Source organism: Mus musculus, chromosome 18 (genome assembly GCF_000001635.26).
Source record: "Mus musculus strain C57BL/6J chromosome 18, GRCm38.p6 C57BL/6J".
Lineage (NCBI taxonomy): Eukaryota > Metazoa > Chordata > Mammalia > Rodentia > Muridae > Mus > Mus musculus.
In genome coordinates this window covers 77,017,682-77,043,155 of record NC_000084.6, presented here as the reverse complement: position 1 = coordinate 77,043,155, position 25,474 = coordinate 77,017,682, and the positions used below count along the sequence as shown (strand labels likewise).

General features: G+C 45.3%; 1 protein-coding gene across 5 annotated transcripts in view; it reads left to right on the top strand.

The window, feature by feature from the left end:
* The window catches only part of Katnal2 (katanin p60 subunit A-like 2), a 71,283-nt gene that overhangs the window by 4,156 nt on the left and 41,653 nt on the right, over window positions 1-25,474 (top strand). For 4 of the 5 annotated variants that reach the window (XR_001782393.2, NM_001368656.1, NM_001368655.1 and 1 more), the window contains exon 2: window positions 23,901-23,971. Coding sequence is in view for 4 of the 5 variants with exons in the window: in NM_001368656.1 (NP_001355585.1) it covers window positions 23,901-23,971 (71 nt within the window). In the remaining variant the exon portion in view is untranslated. Of the gene's footprint in view, window positions 1-20,390; window positions 20,603-23,900; window positions 23,972-25,474 lie in introns of all 5 variants that reach the window. The other variant, NM_001368657.1, reaches the window with a different exon arrangement.

Sequence of the window (25,474 nt, the reverse complement as noted above, 5' to 3'; positions counted from 1 at the left end):
TAATTGAAAATTTAATTACCTCAGTGTTTTCCTTCAAAGAACTGAGGCTTATTAAACTTTAAATGTTCAAAACATTTAAGCATCTATTGAAATACCAATAGCTAGAAACAATGTTCAGTTCTAAATACTAATTAAACAAGTTCTAAATCACCATAAAGCTAAGCTGAATTTTAAGTAACTTGTGTTTTATGTTTTGCTTTTTTTTTTTTTTTTTTTTTTTTTTGTGAGACAGGGTTTCTCTGTGTAGCCCTGGCTGTCCTGGAACTCACTCTGTAGACCAGGCTGGCCTCCAACTCAGAAATCCACCTGCCTCTGCCTCCCAAGTGCTGGGATTAAAGGCGTGCGCCACCACCTCCAGGCTGTGGGCATCTTTCAAATTGCCGTGGCTTTAAAAGCTACACATTGAGATGCACTGGTATAATACCAGCCCCAGCACTTGGGAGGCAGGGGCAGGAGGTCTGAGAGTTCAAAGGTAGCTTATAAAGTAAGTTCCAGGCTAGTATGGGTTAAATAGCTAGACCATGTTTCAAACCAAACACAGCAAAGCAAGAACCCAGAACATAAATGCATGAATCGCTGTTGCTGAACCACATTCTTCTGGTTCAACCTAGACAAGACAGGGGGACCTCGCAGATAAGCTGCAATACTCGGTTAGCGGCAGGATGGAACGATGAAGATATAGTACCACCCCTAGGAATATCCAGATTTTGCATTAAAAACATCCTTACTTGGTTTTGTTTGTATAAACAATTTCTTTGGGGGTGGGGGCATTGAGATAGGGTTTTTACTAAGAAACTCACTCTATGGACTATGCTGTTCTCTAATTTGCAATGATCCTCCTGCTTCTGCCTCCCACATACTAGAATTACTGCCATGAGCCACCATGACTGGTTAGGTTCTAATTTTAACCACAAAGAAATATAAATCTCATCACCCAGATATATCCTTTAAAAAAAAAAAGATTGTGTTTTTTGAAGTTTAGTTTTTTCTTTTTTTAGATTTATTTATTATTATATCTAAGTACACTGCAGCTAAGATTTACCAGAAGAGAGCATCAGATCTAGTTACAGATGGTTGTGAGCCACCATGTGGTTTTTGGGATTTGAACTCAGGACCTTCGGAAGAGCAGTCAGTGCTCTTAACCACTGAGCCATCTCTCCAGCCCCTGCTTTGTTTTTCATTATGTGTGTAAAAACGTGTGTGTGTGCATGTGTGAGTGCAGGTGTCCAGGGAGTCCTCAGATCCCCTGGGGTAGCACTTAAGGCAGTTCCAGGTGCTAGGAACTGCAGGTCCTCTACAAGAGCAGTGCATGTTCTTAGCCACAGAGTCATATCTCTAGCCTGGTTTTATTTTTATCTATATGTGTGTGTCTGCCATGTGTGTGCAGATGCCTCCAGAGGCCAGAGGCACAGGATCTCTCAGAGATGGTGTTATAGGAAGTTGCTAGTTATCCAACCAGGGTGCTGGAAACTCAGGCACTTCTGCAAGTGTTTATAACTTCTGAGCCCCATCTCCAGCCTCACCCAGATATATCTGAAAAGCACTTTTAAAACTGGCATATGACTGGGCATAATGGCACACACCTGCCATCTTAGCACCCAGGAGGCTAAGGCAGGTAAATCTCCAAATTCAAGGCCAGCCTGGTCTACATAGAAAGTTCCAGGTCGGGCTGGTGAGATGGCTCAGCAGGTAAGAGCACCCAACTGCTCTTCCGAAGGTCCGGAGTTCAAATCCCAGCAACCACATGGTGGCTCACCACCATCTGTAATGAGATCTGACTCCCTCTTCTGGAGTGTCTGAAGACAGCTACAGTGTACTTCACATATAATAAATAATAAATAAATCTTTGGGGAAAAAAAAAAAGAAAGTTCCAGGTCAGCCAGGTCTACAAAATGAGACCTTAATTTTAAAAATTGGTATAGCCTTCCACTTTAAACTTTGATAGCAGGTTCCAGAACTAGTTCTCTTGCTGTAGAGACCTGAGTTTGATCAGTAGTCCTCATATTAAGAGAGAGGGGTATATAGTGGTTGGTGCCTATAATCCTAGAGCTGAACAGGCAGAGACAGGAAATTCACTCAGCCTTAATTGTCAGCCAGTCTAGTCAAATTGTCAAGCTTCAGATATAGTGACAGACCCTGTCCTAAAACAAAACAAAGAAAAAAACAACAAAAAACAAACAAGCAAACAAAAAACAACCAAAAACCCCCTAAGTGCAGAAATATTGAGGAAGATACCTGATGTAGTTCTCTAGCATGCGAGTGAGTGAGTGTACATGTATGTTTATGTGTGTGTGCACACACAGAACAAAGGAAACTAAACTGCAACACAGCACTGGGGCATCGACTTTAGTGTGGTGGGGGGAGATGCTGGTCTCCATGAGAGCAGTGCCTGGATTCTGGCATAGGAAGAAGAGACTCAAGAGCATGGTAGGTGTGCTGAGACAGGTCAGAGTTTGGGACGCTTATCATTGGAAATTGGGGATTAGAGTCATAGAGAGGAGAGAGAGCTATGAAGTGGAAACTTAAGGGTTCTTTGGAAAGTCAGTTGGATGGTGTTTTGCTGGGGCAAACACAGGGAGGGATGTTTAGCTGAAGTGGACACAGGTGAAAGGCTAAGGCAGACTTGTGAAAGACCGTTTACCTGAAGCTGACACAGGAGGCAGGATCTTCTGCTAAAGCAAGCACTTGAAAGGACACATGATGAAGGATTCAATATGCAGGTATTGGTCTGTCTGCCTTACATTGCATAGTTAAGCTGCGTTTTTCGGGACTCCATAGTAAGAAACGCTCCAAAAAAACTTCTGGTGGTGTGCTGCAGTGTCTTATGGCTTCCAAGAACTCGGGATGATTGACAGAGTGATGTCAGCTGAGACAGATGAACATGCTGAGGCAAGACCGGTGGAGGACATGTTTGGAGGATATAAATAGGACTCAGTGGACAGTGACAGAGGCTGAGCGAGGCTTGCTTATAGAGCTAGCAGCGCTTGTGAGTCTCAAGTCTTCACTGATCTTCAACTCACTGAGAAAGGCACAGCAGAGAACATTTCCTGGTGTCCCTCCGGGTCCCTCATGCCGACTTGTGCCGAGGCTGAGGCCTGGCTGTCTCTATGTGCCACCGCTGCTGATTCATGTTTGCTGTCCCAACTCTACTGCACTGGACTGCTGGTGTGTCCATGAAGTGTTTGAGAGTGGGTCGAGCTGCCTCTGCCTGCTAGCCTGTGAACTGAACTGCAGATTTCCAGACAACACAGACTGGAGTTGCTCCAAAGAACCTTTCTAAACAGGTCCACTTCCCCCGTATCCTTTCTTTCCCACTACCTCTGGTGGATGGTGTGCTACACGAGAGGTTTAAGCGTTTGAGAACCATCATTAAAAATAGGTGTTTGAAAAAATTAAAGTTATAGAGCTGTGCTGAAAAGCAAGTCCAAAGTTCTTTTTGGGCTGAATACTAAGTCACACAGTGGCAAACTGACCAAGTGAGGCTGAGAAGAGCAATGCCCGGGAACTGTAAAGGGAACACCCATTCACTCTCACAGCATGAGAGACAGTTGAGTTTGTACCAAACCTATGTGAAGACCCCAAAGAGACAAGCAAAACTAGCCCCAGAGTAAAGCCGACTTCAGACGCCCTCCCCAACAAAGCCCCCAAGAAACCTCGCTAGGCTCAGACTGCCCCGGAAATAGCTACCCGGTCTGCCAAAATAAAAGTTTCAAAGAATACCATAAATTTTGGACATCCTCAGCCTGACTGTTGGTCTGTAATCCCAGCACCTGGTAAACTGGGTCAGGAGGATTGCTAGATCAAGGCTAGCCTGGATTGACTAGTAAGCTTTGGGTCAGTTTAGACCTTATTGTCAAAAGATAGACAGAAGCTTCACAGATGGCCTAGTTGGGGAGGTGTACCCGGGACCTGCATGGTAGAGGCAGAAAGCCAGCTTGCTCCCCTTGATTGCCCTCTCACCCCACAGGTACTCTCCGGAAATTTTTAATAGATTTTAAAAGAGAGAAAACAAAACAAAACAAAATCTTAATTCATATCCTCAATGTCTATCACATGCTGAAAAATTGCTTTAGTCATAAGAAACAAGAAAAAACCAAGGCAAAAAGCAGCCAGTACCAAATTGGTTCAGAAATATTGCAGGAAACAAATGAGTAGGCAAGGATTTAAAACATACCTAGTCAGTAGGGCAGGAGAACTGGCTCAGCAGTTAGAAGCACTTGCTGCTCTTGAAGAGGCCTGGGTTCTGTTCCCATCATCCACTGTCGAAAACTGCTCACCAAGGACCAGCCTTGGCTTGGAGAGGGGTCCTGAGGAAGGGGTGTCTGCGAATGGTCAAACAAAGGGCTCCAAGTCAAATTGTGGCCTATGGAACTAGCTTGTGGCCTATGTTCTGCTAGAGACAGCTTTCTAGCCTGCTTTCTTGCGGTTCTGTGTTCGCTCTCTCTCTCTCTTTCTCTCTCTCTCTCTCTCTCTCTCTCTCTCTCCCCTCCTCCTTTCTCTCATCTGCTTTCTTTCTTAGGAGATCTCTAGACAGCTCTCTCTTTCTTCTGCTTGAGCCATTTCTCCAAGCAGTTCTCTCTTGCTATTCTAAAAACTTCTCTGGAGAGTGGAACCCAAGCTCCGTCTTATATTTTACACATCAATCCAGTCATTTCCTTCAGGTTCCCTTTTGATTACCTAGTTAAGCTTCATCTGGAGACCCAGCCGGCATTTTCTTTTAACATTGCAAAAGCATTCCTGATCTGCCTGCCTCGGTTGAGTACAGATGCTGAACTACCTGGGTGGGACCCAGTCCTGAAATTACCATTTCTATCACATCCGGGCCTACTTACCCTTGCTCTGTCCCAGACTGACCTTGAACTCAGGAATCTGCCTGCATTTGTATCTGCCTGTCTTTGTATCTTGGACAAGCGGGCTCAGAGTGTAGCTGCCTCTGTTCCTTTAGATTTGTGAAGCCCCTCATAATTCATAGTGCATCCTTGTCTTTTTTTGCATAATTGAGAAATTACATATTTGCATGTTTTTAGAGTTCTTTCCCACAGCCTAAGGCCTGTCCAGGAGGTCCCAGGCTTTACCATTCTGCTGAGACCTTAGCCACACCTTTGCCTGCTGGATTTGGGCTGCCTGATTATCATGGAGTCATTAACAGTAAAAGTGATTTTAGTCCTCAAAGGAGGAATGTAAAATATGCACATTATTATACAAACAAGCCTTAAACCCTTGGCAGCCATTGACACTAAAGGAGGCCCATGTCCTTTGGCCCTGTACCTGTGCATGAACTGTGTCATTCTGTACCCACCAAGACGATACCGTGCCTGATCTGGGGGATCTAATGACCTCTTCTGGTTTCTGTAGATACCAGTCACGAACTTGGCACACAGTCATACTTGCAGGAAAGACATAGACATAAAGAAAAATCCCATCAAAATACACTTAGGGATTGGAAGGAAAACATGACCCCGAGGAGGAGAAAAGCACAAGGGATGATAAGAGTGGAAGTGGGAAGCTGGGGTAGCGCACACCCTGCCCCCCCAAACTCAGAGATTTGCCTGCCACTGCCTCCCCCATCCCCATGCTTGGATTAAAGGCGTTTATCTCCACCACTGGGCTAATCCCAGCATTTAGTGGGCAGGAACAGTTGGATCTCTTTGACTTTGAGGCTAGCCTGGTCTACATTGAGGCCCTATCTTAAAAACAAACAAACAAACAAACAAACAAACAAAGAAGAAAATGGAACTTTAAGAGTTGAAAAACATAGTACTACTCCTGAATGACAAATGCCCTGGGTGGAGTCAGAAGCAGACTACTGAAGAAAAGATGTAATCATTTCCACACTAGAAATGATGTACACGGAAGCGCACAGAGGAAGTCTGAAGGAAAAGAGTGGAGGACACAGCCCAGAGAAATTCAGTTCCTGCCCAACTCTGGGAGGAGAAAAGTAGACGAAGAGATTATGGCCAAGCATGGTCCTATAGATCATAAAAACCCCCAAAGCCTCCAAACAGGAGAAACATCCCCCCCAACTGTCAAAGCAAGCTGCTGTATTGTGAGCTGCTGCTTAGAAGCCAAAGTGGAAAGGAGTTGGAGGCAGCTTCCAGCCAACAGGCAACCAGAAGCAGACTCAGAGCCTACCCCAAAAGGAACTGGATTCTGCTAATAACCATGCAGGCAGAGGCGATATCTTACGACGATGGGAAGGTTCTAAATCTCAGGAGAGTATTGATGACCTGTGCGTGTTTCTTAAAACTCGTCGGCCTGGTCCCCTTCCCCATTTTATGTGTATACGTGTACCTGAGTGGAGGCCAAAAGAGGGAGGCAGATATTGAACTGGTTTGAATAAGCATAGCCCTATAGACTCAGATTTGAATGTTCATGGAGTGGCATTAGGAGGTGTGGCCTTGTTGAAGGAAGTGTGTCAATGGGGGTGTGCTTTGAGGTTTCATATGCTCAAGCCAGGCCTTATGGCGCACTCTCAGATCCTGCAACCTGCAGATCCAGTTGTAGAACCCTGAGCTACCTCTTCAGCACTGTGTCTGCCTGCACCATGCCATGCTTTCCACCATGATGGCAATGGACTGAACCTCTGATTTAAGCCAGCCCCATTTATAATAGTTTCTGGGGTCATGGTGTTTCTTTACAGCAATTAGAAACCCTAACTGAGATAGGTACCGTAGACTTGGAGATGCAGGCAATTGTGAGCAGCCTGGCCTGGGTAGTGGGAACTGAAGTAAGGCCCTCTGCAAGCACAGCAAGGGCTCTCACCTCCTAGCCGTCTCTCTGGCCCCCTGTGCTCTTCAGCTGGAGACATTTTGTTGTGTATAAATGTTAGGCTTTATATAGTACATTTCAATGTGTGTGTGTGTGTGTGTGTGTGTGTGTGTGTGTGTGTGTGTGCACGTGCACCATGCAGTTGTGAGAGTGCTACTGTAGATACTGGCGGCTGAACTCAGGTCCTCTGGAAGAGCAGCAAATCTGAATCATTAGCCATCTCTGCAGCCTCAATACAGTTTGAAATTTGTTGTTGTTTTGTTTTTCGAGACAGAGTTTCTCTGTATAGCCCTGGCTGTCCTGGAACTCACTCTGTAGACCAGACAGGCCTCGAACTCAGAAATCTGCCTGCCTCTGCCTCCCAAGTGCTGGGATTAAAGGTGTGCGCCACCACGCCCGGCGTGACTTTTTATAAAGACATAAAAGTGCAAACAGGCTTGGTGCAGTAACCACCTTTTAAATCCTGGGGCTTGGAAGGCTGAGGTAGAACAATCTCTGAGAGTTCAAAGCTAGCAGGGCCAATCAATAGCTCGTTTATGGAATGTGTCAGCGCATAGCCTCATGTCTGTAATACCGTCTCTCAGGGACAGAAGCATGGGAAACATTGTAAGTTTGAGGGTAGCCTGGTCTACATCGCAAGTTCCAAGCTAGGCTTACATCATAAGAGACCTTGTCTCAAAGACAAACAGACAAGTGTACAATAAAAAGTCAGTGCCACTTTCCCTACCATTGATCTTTGCTTACCCTTTGCTTCGTGACACTTGTCATACAGTGCAACACGCATGCGTGCACACACTTGCTCCAGAAAGGAAACCCATCGCAGACCAAAGTAATGAGGGTTTCAAAATCCAATTTGTTTTTTTTTTTTTAAAGATTTATTTATTTATTTTATGTAAGTACACTGTAGCTGTCTTCAGACACTCCAGAAGAGGGCGTCAGATCTTGTTACAGATGGTTGTGAGCCACCATGTGGTTGCTGGGATTTGAACTCCGGACCTTTGGAAGAGCAGTCGGGTGCTCTTACCCACTGAGCCATCTCACCAGCCCCAAAATCCAATTTGAACCAAGTTTTTATTGGGGTCCCTACAGGAGTGTGGGTGAGGGGCTGTTTACAGGGCCAGAGATGAGCCAAAAGCAGCTGCATCACTGCAAAGCCCCCTGACCCCCACCCCTATGGGGACTCCTGAAGGCTGCACATCTGGAGCTCTCCGCTCACATCTGGAGCACTGCACAGCTTGCAGGCAGTTCCCCTGCATGTCTCAGGGAACACACACGCCTTACTGTTTTTATGGTTCTGGCTTACTTTGTTTAACACGGTAATCTCCCATCATGACAAGTCAGAGCAGGGGACCTCCACCCCTCACCCCAGCGGCTGCGCTGCCCAGCCTCCCGCCCAGCAGGTGTTTTCTGCAGCTGTTGCTGTGGAAAGGGGCCCTAGTGAACCTTGCAAGTTTCAGCTTTTCCCAGACTTGTGAAGTTTGTTGACCTCCTGAGTCTCATAAGCCCCAACCCCCGCCCCCCATCCCCCCCTCCCAATATGTTCCAATATGGAGGAAACAACCATCAGTAATGTCCTATTCCTTTACATGTTGTCATAATAGAATAATAGCATATGGGTGTATATATATATATATATATATATATATATATACATATATATATATATATTAAGATTTAGTTATTATTTTATCTGTAGCTGTCTTCAGACACACCAGAAGAGGGCATCAGATCTCATCATTACAGGTGGTTGTGAGCCACCATGTTGTTGCTGGGATTTGAACTCAGGACCTTCAGAAGAGCAGTCAGTGCTCTTAACTGCTGAGCCATCTCTCCAGCCCAGGTTTTTATATTTCTTTACACTGAAGAGAACAGTTTCTTCATCCTGCATCCCCTTGTTTTACTACCTACGTTGCAAGCCTTTTTCTTTTCCATATATTAACAAGACAGTGGGCCTCGTGGCATCTCCACCCACGAGCAGAATGTACTTTATAGAAAATACTCCCACTGTGTAACCCTCTGTCTCATCCCTTGTCTTCTTCCTGCTAGGTCCCGTGTTCCCCCTAAATTGTCTATTTATTTATTTATTTATTTAGTCAGGGTCTTGCTGTATAGCCTAACTAACCTGGCACTAGCTATATAGCCCAGGCTGGACTTGCCATTCCACAGTCTTCCCACTTCACTGGCTGTACTGGAACTCACTTTGTAGACCAGGCTGGCCTCGGACTCAGAAATCCTCCTGCCTCTGCCTCCCGAGTGCTGGGATTAAAGGCGAGCGCCACCACCACTGCGGCAGCAATGTAATTTTGTTCTTACTCTTTATTCATACAAAGTTAGCATACAGTAGAGTTTGTTCTCCTTGGTATACAGCTCCATGAGTTCTGACAAATGCATACATGCATACAGCAACCCCAACACACAGAATGGACCTGTCTTCATTTGTGCCTTAGCAACAGTGTGTTGGGACCCACTCTGTCCATTTCCCCACTGTGGACATCTGGATTAACGCCTTCTCCTCTTCCTGGAGTGAAGGGTGTTTTCCCCATCTGGTTGGATGGACATCCACTGGGACAGGAAATGGACCCCCCCCCCCAGCTCCCTTGGCCTACAGCCTGGGTCATGCAGGGTGTGGCTGCACTGGCTTCAGGGGAGACCTTCTCAGCTTGCCCCGTCTGCTCTCACGGGTTGCACTTTCCCTGGCTTGTTTCTGTACACAGTGGGAATATGAAATCAAACCCAAGATTTTTAATAGCTCTTTTGAATCATTTTTAAACTTCTTGTTTCCTTGAGCGGAGGCTGCTGCTTTCGTTGCCTTTTCTTCAATAGCTTGTCATAGGTGAGGTGTGCCCCAAAGACGATCTTTCCATGCCAACTGGGTATGGGTGGCTTCTCTTTCCGTGACTTGGGAATGCTTGAAATTTGTTCTGCCCCGGGCACCACGTCCGCCGCTGTCGCTGCTACCCTCTCTTCTCTGTCCAGGCAGTTTGGATCTGGTGTCTTTGGGTCAGATTGGGTTTCCTCCCAGCGCTTTGGCACTTCCAACCTGTTTGAGGACATTTGCCTTTGGACAAACCTTTAGCGACCTGGCCTTCCCTTCTCCTCGCTTTCCAGCCACCACTAGAGGGCGACCAACGCCTCCCGCTGTCTCTGAGGGCGGCCTTGGATTTCCAGGCTGTTGAAAAGGCCCTGTGGGATTTCTGACCCTTCAAAGCTGGTAACTTCTAATCACCCTCCAGGCTGACTTCCTGTTCTTGCTCTTGCACCGGAGTTCTCTCTCCTCGGGACCGTCTTGAGCCCTACCTGTATTAGAGGGCAAGCCTTTTCCAGGTATTGGCTGGGATTCGTTAGGGATAGATTGTGGTTCGCTGCTGTGGGATGGGGCAGAACAGGTGAGCATGAGGAGGCCTGGCACATGGTGGTCATGAGGAGACCCCTGATGTAGAGGAGAAGCTGGTACACCTCTGGGGAGGGAGCAGCTGGTGTCTCCTCTCCCAGTGATGCGCCCTTTAGTATAAGGACCCTGGCGTTCCAGCTTTCTGTCCTCTTTGTGTGGATGCTCTCAGCTATGGAGGCAGTTCCTGGGTGCTGTCATGTTTACGAGATGGCACTGAAATTATGGTCCCCCTGTAGAGTACCCCTGGGGTGCTTTCTACCTTGGCTCCCTAAGGAATCCTCTGGGCCAGGCTCAGGGATGTGTCCCAGCAGAGCCAGCTTCTTCAAGTCCCTGTCAAAGGAACGAAGCAAGTTGTGTACCATCTTTCAGATATAGGTCTCCACAAGAATGCCCACTGTGATGGACAAGTTTCATCAAGTATTCCCACAGCTTCTCAGGGTCAGTGCTGGAAGCCAGGAGGGCTGCAGCCTCAGTACCGCGCCAAGCACCGGCTCGGCTGCCATTGAAGTCCCTGGTGCAACCTCCTCCCAGCAGCAATGTGGTCCGGGTTGTTCCTCAACATGGGGCAGGTCTGCTTCTGGCCCTCTAGCAGTGGCCTTGGCTGCATGCTGATGCCCAAGGCTGGTTGAAGCTCCAGCAGGAGACACTTACCCTGCCATTATGTAAGGGTAACCCACTCTGCTGGGCTGTGAGCCAGGCTTAAACTGCTGTCTGCAGTCTGTTGGTGGGCTATCCTGTCCTGGCTAGATTTTGTTTCCTGCTCACTACTGATTGGTCAAATTATCAGAACATCATCAGGGATCAATGACCACTCTTACCAAACCACTTTAGAGAGTTCTAAGTCCCCATATTGGTGTGTGTGTGGGGGGGGAGGCCAGGCCAGAAAAATCCAGTGAATTTGCATATACCCATGGACCAGGAAGAAGAAAAGAAACTGAATCCTAATAGTCTAGGCCCAGTGTGAGCACAGAAGTAGAAAACTAGAGAGAAAGATAAGGGTTTTTCCAGACAAAAAGCCCTGTGTCTGGTTGCCTTCCCAGGTATGGATGCTATGAAGATACTGAAGATATACATCAAAGACACTCTTCCTAGTCAGATGTAGTGGGGTCTGCCTGTTATCTCTGTACTCGGGGAGGTAGAAGCAGGTGGATCTCTGTGACTTCTAAGCTAGTCTGGTCTGCAAAGTATTAATATTTTAAAAGTAAATTTGGGGCTGGAGAGATGACTTAGCAGTTAAAAGCACTGACTGCTCTTCCGAAGGTCCTGAGTTCAAATTCTAGCAACCACATGGTAGCTCACAACCATCCATAATGAGATCTGACACCTTCTTCTGTGCGTCTGAAGAAAACTACAGTATACTTAGATATAATGAATAAATAAATAAATAAATAAGGACATAAAGTTAAAAAAAAAAAGTAAATTAAACGTTTCCTGACTGGACCAGAAGGTGGTGTGTTGCAGTCGCGCAATCACCAGCAGGCTGCATCAGAGAATCCCACTGTCATGATTATAAAGAGAGAAAGAAATATAAGAATATGTTCTGGCGGGGTGTGGGGGAAGGAGGTGTCTTGGTGGGCCCATGCCAAGGCATCCCTTCCCCCTGAGAGACCAGCTACACACGGGCATAGTATAGAATAGAGTTTATTCAGGGCATGGGGAGGGGAGTTAAGAGAGTAGTAGAGGCAGAGAAAGGCAGAGAGAAGGAGAGAGTAGAGAAGTAGAGGCCGGCCATGGCCACATGGAGAGAGGGAGTAGGGGAATGGGAGTGGGGAACAAGGGGCAAGGGAGAGAGAGAGTTAAGAGAGAGGCAAAAGAGACAAGAGGAGGGGGCAAACAGCCCCTTTTATAGTGGGCCATGCCTACCTGGCTGTTGCCAGGTAACTGTGGGGGTGGAGTCCAGACAGAATACCAACACCCACAACACCCAGTATCAGGAGAGTACCTACCCTTAAGCTGGAAGGCCCACATTTTATTTACTATTAAAATATAGAGCTAAAGGCCAGAGAGATAGCCCAGCAGTTCTACTCACACTTACAGAGGAGGAGTTTGATCGCCAGCATTCATATCAGGCAGCGCTGTAGCTCCAGATCCAGAGAAATCCAACACCCATGGCCTTTGCAGATTCCTACGCTCACAACGCACATACCCATATACACATGTAACGCTTCAAAAATGTAAAACCCAGTAATGCAGCTTATATCTGTAATCATAGTACTTGGAAGGCTGGGACAGGGGGCTGGTGAGATGACTCAGTGGTTAAGAGCACCGACTGTTCTTCCGAAGGTCCTGAGTTCAAATCCCAGCAACCACATGGTGGCTTACAACCATCTGTAACAAGATCTGACACCCTCTTCTGGAGTGTCTGAAGACAGCTACAGTGTATTCACATATAATAAAATAAATAAATCTTTTTAAAAATTAAAAAGAAGGCTGGGACAGGACTAGAGATGCAAGTTCAGGAGCAATCTGGACTCTATATTGAGTTCTAGGCCAGCCTGGGCTACAGAGAGACCCTCCAACCCCAAATCAATCAAATCCTATTGTTACAGGCCTATAACTGCAGCACTGCACTAAGGAGGTAGAGGCAGGTGGATCTCTGTGAGTCTCCGTAGCAGAGTCTCAGCTAGAGCGTCATCGAGAGACACTGTCTCAAAAAGGGTTAGAATTATTAGAATTTACTAGGTTAAAAGGTCTGGACTACCATCACTGCTTTCAGTGTCCTTAGTATTATAACTTTACAATTCTAACAATTAAGGTTCCAGTTTTACAAGCTGACAGCTGGGCATATAAAGTATGTAGTGTACTTTATATAATCCTAGCCCTTGAGAGGTGGAGCCAGGATGCTAGTAAGTTCAGACTAGGCTGTCCTACATAGTGTTCTAGGCAGCCTTAGTTATACAGCGAGTTTCTGCTTCACAAAATCAAACTAAGCCATAGGGGCAGAGAGCGCATACACGGTGACAGCCTGAAGGAAACTAACCCATGCTGTTCCTTTAACCCAGACAAACTTCCATGTGGAGCTGAAGATCTTATAACTTCTGCCTTAGTTACTTTCTATTGCTATGGCCAAGCACCACAACCAGCACAACTTATAAAAGAAACTGCGTATCGGGAGCTTACAGCTTCAGAGGATGAAGCCATGGCCCTCATGGGGGGAGTGGGGCAGGGAGCACGGCAGCAGGCAGGCAGGGAGCACGGCAGCAAGCAGGCAGGCATGGTGAAGGCACAGTAGCTGAGAGCTTACATCTGATCCACAAGCACAAGGCGGAGGGAGATTGGGCGGATGGGGAATGGCGTGGGCTTTTGAAACCTCTAAGATCACTCCTCCTCTGCAAGGTTGTACCACCTAACCCTTCCCAAACAATTAGACCGTCTGGGAAAAAAATATTCAAACATATGAGCTGATGGGGGGGGTGGCACATCTCATTCAAACCACCACATTATACTTTTCGTTTTTGGTTTATTATTTAGAGATGAGTGTGCACACGCATTTGTGAGTGTGGAAGTTAGAGGACAGTTGGTAGGAGGGAGTCAGTTCTCCTTGTACCATGTATACCTAAGGATCAAACTCAGTCCGTTTGATGGTGGCTGGATGCCTTTCATCATTGAGCCATCTCACTGCTTCTCCTTTGTTTTTGAGATGGTCTCACATAACGCAGCCTGGCCTTGAACTTTGACTTTCCTGGCTTCACCTCCCAGTGGGATTACAAGTGTGTACCACACCTGCATGCAGTGTACATTTCTGTTGGGCTTTTGAAAACCATGCAAACTACCTTTCTTCTAAACCTTGTTCAGTGTTCAATCATAGTAGCATGGTATGAACATTTCTCTTGCTTCCAAGGACTTTCAGTCTCTTCCCTGAACTCCCCAGTCACTAACCGATTTGTGCTTGTATTGGCTACTCTTTGTCACTGTGATAGAACCTCAGGACCAAGGCAGCTTTTGAAAGTTTATTTGGGCTCACAGTTAGAGAAAGCTAGAGTCTGTATGTCAGGGACAGCACAGCCGAAGACAGCAGGCACGGCAGTCAGAGCCGAAAGCCGAGAGCTTGGATCTTGAACCAAATCCTTTTCTCCCTCAGCCTTCCTGTAGCAATGCACTTCCTCCGACAAAGCTGCACCACCTAACCCTCGCCAGACAGCGCCACTGCCTGGGACCAGTGTTCAAAAGCCGAGACTACGGAGGAGAGCGTTTCCCATGCAGACTCTTTAATACTCATGACTATAAACGACTTTCCCTGTCAGCAGTATCTCTTGCTGAACTGGGGACCTTAGGCATACAAGGCAAGCATTCTACCACTGAGCTCCGTCTTAGCTCTTTTGGTTTTTTATTTGGAGATGAGCTAAGTTGGCCAGGCTGTAGTCTAGGCAGGTCTTTAGTTCTGGCCTGCTGCTTCAGCCTCCCCAGGAGCCGAAGTTACGGTCTTTCCTACTACCAAGTCTACCTCAAAACTTGTTTTATATTCACAAACACAGTTGATCAATTCTGGCTCTGTATTAAATACAATAGTCTCTTTCCTGGATTCCGGAACTTTCTATTTCTAGTTTTAGAACTAGAACATATAGTTCCAGTGTTCTTTTGAGGTGTACAGCCTTTGAAATATAGGAACTTTCTTGGTAGAATTAGGTAACCAGAAAACAAGCAAAATCCGATTAGAACCCGTGGGCATATCTACTGCAGCCTCTAGGTGAATGTTAGACCTGAGGACTGTAGACTAGAACGATAATAAACAGTGTTCAGAACAAGAGACGTCCCCTTCCTAGCTTTGTTTTTGAGACGGAAAGCTCACTGTAAAATTTAGATCTTATTACAGAAATTGAAACGAGCTCATGCAAATTAATCTCCACTGCACCCGTAAAAAGAGATTAAAAGCAGTAATGCTGTGCATGGTGTACATACGGTACCATTTCCTAAATATCTTTGGGGTCTAAAACTGGGAATGACACTCAATGCTTCCCTTTCCTCGGGCTACAGTATCATAGGATTCAATTTTGAATCTGATAATGGAAGCATTTTCGTGGCACAATAGCCCACAAAGGAAATGAAGGAAGAAATAAACAGCCAGATCATTGAAACAGACAAACAAGACCTCTTGATTCCATGTTCACTGCTGGGCTGCTTCTCATTGGTAGACAGAAATTAATTGAGCATCTAATTGTGTCCATTTCTAGGGCGCACCCTCACTGAGAATTTCTATTGACCGTTTGTCGGTGGCTCATTCTTAGTTTTTAATTCAGAAGATGATTTTCTATGCTAATTTGAAGGGCACGAAAGATGTTGCGGGTCTGGCAGACTTGACGTCGTTAATTTAAAGTGCTGTGAGTCAGGCATGGTGACTCAGCCCATAGGCAAAGGCAGGAGGATTGGCAGTTCAAGGCCAGCCTGAGATACAGAACAAGTTCCAGGCTAGCCTGGGGTACACAGAGAGAGCCTATTTCAAGTAATACAAGAAAACAAAGGAGGATCATATGACCAAGATGAATTGTTGGTATGTATAAAACTGTCAAAGAATTAAAGATATTTTATTAAAAACCCACAAACAACTCTATAAGACAAATGTGCTGGTTAGTTTGACACACCCTGGAATCACCTGGGAAGCACCTCAGTTGAGGAATTATGTCATCAGACTGACATGTGAACCCGTCTCTTAGAGATGGTCTTGATTGCCTTAGTTGGTGTGTGAGGACCCAGCCACTGTGGGTGGCACTATCCCCTAGGCAGAGGCTCTGCCCTCTATAAGAAGGAAGAAAGCTAGCTGGGTGGGCAAGGAGCAGCAAGCTTATATCCTTTTCTCTCCACCCTTGATTATAGATGGTGACCAGCTTTGCCAGCTCCTGCATCTGTGACTTCTCCGCTGTGATGAACTTTAATGTGGAATTGGAAGCCAAATGCATTCTTTTCTGGGTTGCTTTTGTCAGGGTTTTTATAACAGCAACAGACATCAAACCAGAACAGCCACCTTCTGTGCTGGACAGAAGCTTATCTTAAATGTTTCCCACTAGCTTTTTCTGTATCTCCACTGTGCTAAATGGTGACGTTGTATCTATCTTGTCTTAAAGTAAAAGTTACTTTATTTTAAAGACAGTGACTCCAACTGTAAGTTGCTCCACAGCACATGTTGTACAGAAACTCCACCCCTTCTTCCTCTTAGTTGTTTTGGAGAATCAACTAAGGCCTCTTGTATTTTACCGTTGAGCTATATCTCCAGCCCTTTGGAAGTCATTTTTAAATTGTCCCCAATTTCAAATAGAATTCTACTCAACTAAACTAAATGGAATGACTACCAGGAATGTAATGAAAACTGCACATGTCTCTCTGATAGGCTATTCCCCCATTTCTTTTTTTGAGACAGGATCTCACTGTGAAGCAATGGGTGGCCTTTATCTTGGTAACCTCCTGCTTCTGCCCCCTGGGATTGTAGGCATGTGCTGTTATGCCAGGCTTTCTGAGAAACTAAACAGAATTCAGGTCAGTGTAGAACCTGGAGTTCCCTCCATCTCAAGAGTTAGGGTTTCTTGTTGTTTGGGTTAGAGTTTTCACCCTCTTGTCCATCCTGATCAAGTATTTTCTGAGGTTAGAGGTTCAGTGTTTAAAGATTTTCCACAGATTTGGAAACAGCCTGACCATTATGATTCAGACATGCTGTGAATTATATCTTCTTTCTGCTCTTGGAGCTGGCTTAGTAGTCATAAATTCTTCCTTCCTTCTCTCCTTCCTTCCTTCCTTCCTTCCTTCCTTCCTTCCTTCCTTCCTTCCTTCCTTCCTTCCTTTCTTTCTCTCTTTCTTTCTTTCTTTGGTTTTCTGAGACAGGGTTTCTCTGTATATCTCTGGCTGTCCTGGAACTCACTCTGTAGACCAGGCTGACCTCGAACTCAGAAATCCGCCTGCCTCTGCCTCCCAAGTGCTGGGATTAAAGGAGTGCACCACCACTGCCTGATGTAGTGATGTAGTCATAAATTCTTTTAGCTTGCTTTTATCATGGACTGTTTTAACTCCTCCACCAGTTATGACAGCTGGGTATAGTAGTCTGGACTGGTATCTCTGGTTTTCAGAATTTGAAATTAATCTTTCCTTGCCCTTCTAGCTTTTAAAGTTTCTGTTGTGAAATTTGCTGTCCTTCTCATAGGCCTGCCTTTATACACAGTTGGGTGTTTCCCTCTTGCATACTACAGTATACTCTCCGTTCTGTATATTTAGAGTTTTAACTGCAGAATAATGTGGAGAGTTTCTTTTCAGGCCCCATCTAGCTAGTGTTCTATTCATGCCTCTTGTATTAGAGGGGCCTTTCCCAGGACTTGGAAATTTTCTGCTATGGCTTTATTGAAAATATTTTCTATGCCTTTGACATGAAGTTGTCCATCTTTTGTGCTCATAATTTGTAGATTTTATCTTTTGGTTATATCCCAAAGATTTTGACTGTTCTGTTCTGACCCTAAAAACAACTTGGGGAGGAAAGAAATCATTTGACTTACATTTCCAGGTCACAGGCCATCACTGAGAGAAGTTGGGACCAGAACCCTAATAGGAACAGAAGCAGGGTGCCTGGAGGGGCGCTGCCAACTGGCTTGCTCCTCTGGCTCACTTTCAGCTTTCTTTCTTATACAATCCAGGACCCCAACCCAGGTGGGGCACCACCCACCATATGCTTCATACACTGTGTTAGGATATGTCACACGAATGGCCCAATAGTATATTTGATTCCTTCTGAAATTCACAAGCCAGACTTCCATTGTCTGTACTTCTCTGTGAATAATAATAATAATAATAATAATAATAATAATAATAATAATAATATCTCATCTTCCAGGCTCCTGGAACAGCCCAGTAAGCCCTGAGCACTAACTGGCTTTTCCAGTTTAATGTTCCCCAGTCCTCCACTTGCCACCCACAACAAAGCACAGGGCATAAAGGCCACACGGTCAGGTCTACCACAGCAACATCCTACTGGATACCAATTATTTTCTAGTTCGGTTTCTGTTGCTGTGATAAACACCATGACTGAAAGCAACCTGAAGAGGAAAGGGTTTATTTTGGCTAATAGGTTACATAATGGAGAGAAGCCACTTCAGGAACTCAAAAGCAAGAGCTTGGGACAGAAACCACAGAGAAGTGCCACTTCCTGGCTTGTTCCAAGATTCACAGGACTGGGCTGAGTGAGAAAGCTGCTGTCTTAGTTGGGTTTCTAGTGCCGTGGGGAAACACCATGACCAGAAGGAAGCTGGGGAGGAAAGGGTTTAGTCAGCTTACCTTTCCACATTGCACTGCATCATTGAGAGAAGTCAGGACAGGAACTCTACAGAGTAGGAACCTGGAGGCAGGAGCTGATGCGAGGCCATGGAGAGGGGATGCTGACTGGCTTGCTCAATATGCTTTGCTTGCCCTGTTTTCTTATAGGAGTCCAGGGATCACACCACCCACAATAGGCTGGGTCCTCCTCCATCAATCACTAATTCAGAAAATGCCCTTCCAGGCAGTGGTGGCGCACACCTTTAATCCCAGCAACTTGGGAGGCAGAGGCAGGCAGATTTCTGAATTCAAGGCCAGCCTGGTCTACAGAGTGAGTTCCAAGATATCCAAGACTATACAGAGAAACCCTGTCTCGAAACAAACAAACAAACAAACAAGAAAATGTCCTATGGTTTGTGCATCTCCAGATCTTATGGAGGCATCTTAATTGGGGCTCCCTCCTCTCAGATGATGTTAGCTTGTGGCTGTTGACATAAAATTATCCAGCAGAGATACCTTTCTTATTCAGGCAGGCCCACCTGTCCAGGGGTGGTGCCATCCACAGTTGGGGGGACCTGTCAATCAACAATTAAGTCAGTTTTCAACAGTTTACCACATATGCCACTTTCATGGGTTAAAAAAAGAGAGGGTTAGAGAGATGGCTCAGAGTTCAAGAGCACACAGTGCTTTTCCAGAGAATTTAAGTTAGATTTCCAGCACCTAGGTCAGCTATCTTACAAGCACGTATAATTTCAGCTCTGGGAAGATCTGCTACCCCTGGCCTCTGCAGGCACCTACATTTAAGAGCACATTCTCACATGTGGACACATACACATAATTAAAACTAATACAATTTACAAAAGAGCTTTAGAGTCATGGAAGAGACAGGTCTCTGGGCATGTCTGTGAGGGACTATCTGGACTGGGTGACCATGGCAGAAAGACTGTGCATATGTGGGAGTTCTGGACCGAATCATGGGCATGTCTGTGAGGGACTATCTAGACTGGGTGACCATGGCAGGACGACTGTGCATATGTGGGACTCCTATACTGAATCAAAGAGAGAACGCATGCTTGGCATCCATTGTTTCTGCATCCTGACTGCGGCCGCAATGCTGTATGTGAGTGCACTGTAGCTGTCTTCAGACACACCAGAAGAAGGCATCGGATCCCATTACAGATGGAAGCCACCATGTGGCTGCTGGGAATTGAACTCAGGACCTCTGGAAGAGCAGTTAGTGCTCTTAACCCCTGAGCCATGTCTCCAGTCCCCAAGAAGTTTTATGTAAGGAGAAAGGACTGGACACACTGCAAAGGACCAGCAGCCTACTTGAGCTGGAGCGCCCAAGACCATCAGCTGTTGCTTGATGCTCCGTTCATGGGGTCCAGGAGCAGGAGTCAGTTGCTAAGGCATGCAGTATGGGTGGTTCTCTGTTTGATTGATAGGCTTGAGCTGTTGTGTACCCTTCCCCTACAACACAGGGCCTTTCTAAGAATACCAAATTGGAAAGAGGCATAAGATAGTAAGTAAATAGGGGCTCTTCCCAACATGTTCACTCGGAGGACACAGTTTATTTTAAGGGATCCAAAACCAGTCAAGGCTACGTGGGCCCGTGGTCCATAGTTCACAGATGTATTACAGTATGTATTTAGCAACAAAAGGCAGGGGAGGGGTAAATCAAGGAGTTTCTAAAAGAGTGAGTGTGACCTATCACATTGTTGGGATCAGGGAGTATATGCAAGATGAATGTGAGGGTCCAAGATGGCTTGGGGCATTGTTAGGACTGGAGTGTGTGTTTAACCCATGGCATGTAGAGTTTTAGGTTCTAAGTTCTCCCTATGCTTGTCTGCCTCAGACGTGCCTGGAGGAAAGCCATGGGGTGAGGGGAGGCATGGAGTTAGACTTCCTATCTGATGTGTTCCGAGGTGAGGAAAGGGATATGACAGTTTTGGGTATCTGATAAGTGTATTAAGGTACTTTTCTATTGCTATGACATCATGCCCAGGGCAGCTCAGGAGAGTTCATCTGGGACAGACCTGAGGTAGGCAGCAGGTGCTGGAGCAGCAGCTGAGAGCTCACAACTCAACAGCTCCCTGTGACACACCTTCTCCAGTGTGGCCACATCTCCTCTTTTTCAAGCAGTTCTACCAGTTCGGGATCAAGTAGTTAAACATACGAGCCTATGGGAGCTATTCTTACTCAAACCACCACAATAAGGTATAAGTATATTGGAAAACTAACCTAATAAAATGAACAATAACTATTAATTACAAGGAATAAATGTTGTAGAATAATAACCATAGTAGCTTGTGGCTCAGTTGGGGACAGTATTTACATGTCCTAACAGTAGTCACTGATACTGATATAACCATGAGGGGAGGGGGCAGGGAGAGTGTGATATGCTTAATTCTCATCTCGCTTAACAGGGCAGTCATATTTCATGATCCTGATGCATCAATCAGAGGCATGGAGCAGAATGTTAGGTTAGCTAAAGTGGTTGATTGTCCTCTGTAGAAAGTAGGTTTGGGGTAAGAATAGTAGAATTTGGCATAAGACTATTTTTATAAAGGTAAAAGACTATTTAAAAGTTTTATAGTAGTATATTATTTACAATTTTTAAAAAGTTATGGCTGGAGAGACGACTCAGTGGTTAGGACTGCTGGCTGTTCTTCCATCCACGTGACAGCTTGCAAGTCTATAACACCAGCCTCAGGCGATCCCAGCCCTCTCTGGCTTCCACAGGCACTGCATGTGTTGTGCAGACAAACATGTAGGCAAAAGACCCATACACATAAACAGAGATGATGCTTTTTAAAAGTTATGCTTTGTGTGTGTGTGTATGTGTGTGTGTGTGTGTGTGTGTGTGTGCATGAGGATGTGCATAAGAACACGTGGTGTGGAGATGAGGGGAGTCAGTTCTCCCACGAAAGAGACCAAGGGATTAAACTCGGGTAGTCAGGCTTGGTGGCAAGTGCCGTTGCCTACTGAGCTGTCTCACTCGCTCCAGTTTGCAGTTGTAGAAGGAAGGAAAGTTTGACACACACTACAAAGGGTGAATCTGAAGACCTTGAACTAAATAAAATTTGCCAAACACGAAAGGACAAATATGTGTGACTCTCCATGCCTGGGGGTCCCAGGGTAGGCAAGGTCATAGAAGCCAAGTTCAGATGTTGGTTGGGGACTGGGAGGAGGGGCAGGGAGCTGGTGCATAATGAGGGAGATGAAAGCATCCTGAAGATGGGCGTTGGGCTGAGAGTGTTCAGTGCCTCTCACCTGGACACTTACATATGTTTAATACAATAGAAGGTAACTTAAAGCAAAAAAAAGGAGGGGGTGGGGGGAGACGGTCACAGTGGCCTGTGCCTGCAACTCTGGCACTGGGGGATTGGAGGCAGGAGGATTGGAGTTCAAGTTCATCTTCAAGTTCAATGCAAGACTAAAGCCAGCCTGGGCTATGTGCTCAAGAAATAAAAAAAAGTACGAGTGCATTTTGACTAAGTATGTACATTTTTTTATTTTATAACAACAACACTAGTTGTTATAAAATAGAAAACTATGACCGTCATGTGCGTTATGAGTGTATATAAATTTAATTTTTAAGGTGTTTTCTATAGCTCAGACTAGCTTCAGCTCCGTATGCAGCTCAGGATGACCTTGAACTTGTGATCCTCCTATGTCCATCTTTCAGTTGCAGGGATCACAGGCATGGACCATATCATCCAGTTTTAGGTTTAAGGCAGTGCTGGGGTTGGGTCCAGAGCTCTGTGCGTGCCAAGTAAGGATCTTATTAATGGAGCTACACCCCCCAGCTCATATGCATAGATTTTATGATATAATTTGGACTACATTGAGACCATCCCTCCCCCCACTTCTTACCTTTAGTCTCTTTAAGTAAGGATGGTTATTCTCAAGTAGAAGAAATGCTATTGGATATGGATATTTAGAGAATTTGAAATTCCCGAGTACTAAACGTGCACATTAGCACTGCGAATGAAGGCACAAGTCCGTCTAGCGTGGAGGAGGACCCCATTGTGCTGGATTCCCCTGTACTGGGCCTTCTTCTCTCCGTGGTCAGGCTGAGGACTCGATGTACGATCACCTCTGAAGGGCTTGGAGAACCATCACTGAGTCGATCCATGAACTGGGTTGTACTCTGAGTGAATTAAAGATATGTTATCGCATGAACATGTTGTCACGGGTGATTTGTAGAGCACAAGTTTATTTTATGTTTAAAAATTGTCTCTTTTTTGTTGATCACAGTTTTTAAAAAATTTATTGATTGATTTTTCTTGTCTCATATATAACATCCTGAGTGCAGTAACTCCTCTATGCTCTTCCCCCAGTCGCTTCCCCCACCTCCCCTGTCCCCCCAATCCATTCCTCCTCCTGTTGCCCTTCAGAAAAAAGCATGCTGCCCAGGGATATCAACCAAACATGGCATATACAAGTTATAATAAGGTTAGACATAAACCTCATGTCTTTTTAAAAAAGATTTATTTATTTATTTTATGTATATGAGTACACTGTAGCTATACAGATGGTTGTGAGCCATCATGTGGTTGCTGGGAATTGAATTCAGGACCTCTGTTGTTCTGGTCAGCCCCACTCGCTCCTGCCCAAAGATTCATTTATTATTATATCTGGAGCTGTCTTCGAGCACACCAGAAGAGGACATCAGATCTCATTATGAATGGTTGTGAGCTACCATGTGGTTGCTGGGATTTGAACTCAGGACCTCTGAAAGAGTAGTCAGTGCTCTTAACCGCTGAGCCAAATCTCCAGCCCCCATAAACCTCATATCAAGGCTGGATGAGGCAACCTAGTAGGAGACAAAGGGTCCAGAAACAGGCAGAAGAGTCAGGGACAGCTCCCAGGTCCTCTTTGTACATGTTATGGTTGTGTAGCTTGGTGTTCTTGTGGGACGCCTAGCAGTGTGAATGAGGCTGTCTTTAAAAAGTATCTTACTGTTTCATTTGTATGGGTGTCTTGCCTGCCTGTGTGTCTGTGCACCAAGAACATGCAGTACCCCTGGAGGCCAGAAGAGGGCACTGGATCTTCTGGGATTAGCGTTTACCAGCTGCTATACAGGTGATGCCAGGGATCAGACACTGGTCCTCTGGAAGGGCCATTGCTCCAGCCCCCACAGGTTTATTTTATAACCACCTCTGTAACCTGATCTAAGGAGCAGGTGTTTGTATATTTATTTCTTCCTGGTCTTAGGCACCAATAGGCTAGCTAGCTTGCCAGTAAGTTCAACTTGTCACCTGCAGCCCTAATTCAAGTCAGTGTGTCTTAAAGTTATTGATGAGGAGCTGGACTGGAGAAGAAAGAGACGCTAGAAAACAACTTTATGCAGCCTCTGAGACCACAGAGGCTGGCCAGCCTCTAAGACAGGCTGCTCCGTCTTGACAGATCGCCATTTCCTCTAAGCCTTTATTGTTATACTGCCAAGCACTGCTGTCATTTTTTGTTGTTGTTGTTGTTGTCCCTTCTAAATTTTCCTCTTTGTTCACAGTACGAGATGAGAACAGAAGCACGGCGAAAAAATCTTCTCATTCTGATTTTGCATTACTTAACACAAGAAGGGTATGTTATCATCACAGGCGTTTACGACAATGACGATGCCCCTCCTCTCTGACCCTTCAAAAGCACTGACTAAGCCCTTCTGTTAGAGCAGTTTCATGTTTGCAGACAAATAAGCAGGAAGCATAGTGAATCCTATATACTTTTCTCCCCACTGGTTTCCTATATCATTATTACTATTAATAATATTGCTTTGTTATTATTATTATTATTATTGTTACTATTATTTGCAGTACTGGTGATGGATCTCAGGCAAGCACTCTACAACCAAGCTCCAGTGTAGTCCCTTACTATTAACATTTCTCATTAATGTAGTTTATTTGTCATAACTGGTGAGCCCTTACTAATAAGTGATGTTCTCCACAGCAACAAAAAAGTAATCGATACGGCAGCCACACCCATATTTGGCTCAAAGCAAGGAAAGGCAAACCAATGACAGTTTCTTTCTTTTTTTTTTAATTAAAGATTTATTTATTTGTTATATAAAAGTACACTGTAGCTGTCTTCAGACACACCAGAAGAGGGCATCAGATCTCATCATAGATGTTTGTGAGCTACCATGTGGTCGCTGGGATTTGAACTCAGGACCTCTGGAAGAGCAGTCAGTGCTCTTAACCGCTGAGCCATCTCTCCAGCCCCGCAATGACAGTTTCTTAATTGACTTACTTACTTGATTCTTTTTTTTTTTTTTTTTTTTTTTTGTCTTTTTCAAGACAGGGTTTCTCTGTGTAGTCCTGGCTGTCCTGGAACGCACTCTGTAGACCAGGCTGGCCTCGAACTCAGAAATTTGCCTGCCTCTGCCTCCTGAGTGCTGGGATTAAATACTTATTTGATTTTAAGCACTTTCTTTTTTTTTTAATATTTATTTATTTATTATATGTAAGCACACTGTAGCTGTTTTCAGACACTCCAGAAGAGGGCATCAGATTTTTTGTTACAGATGGTTGTGAGCCACTATGTGGTTGCTGGGATTTGAACTCAGGACCTTTGGAAGAGCAGTCGGCGCTCTTAACCGCTGAGCCATCTCTCCAGCCTGATTTTAAGCACTTTCAAATTGTTTTGAACAGTGGGAACATCACCAGATGTTAGTAAAGCAGGTAGCTTCCAGACGGAAGTGTTTCAGTTGACAGCGTTGGGATGTATTTAACTCGTGGTTAAATTACATGTCTGTCTATGATCTCACTGCCTCAGAGGCTGGCACAGGAGGATCAAGAATCCTAAGAAAGCGTGAGCTGTGGATTGTAACCTTATCCCTAAAAGAGCCAACCTGAAAACAAGGCACAAAACCAAAACCAACAGCGGCTGAAAAGACCCAACCTGTTCAACATCATTAAGTTACCCAAACCAGAAAACCAAAACCGAGAAAACAAAATCCCAAGCACACCAAAGAATCAAATGTAACGTTCCTTGCTGAAGAGGGGTCTCCTACACAGTTTTCTCTAGAGCGTGCTGCTTACTGTCAGCTTGCTCTTTGTCGTGAGTCCCCTAGGATTTGCAACTCCTGTC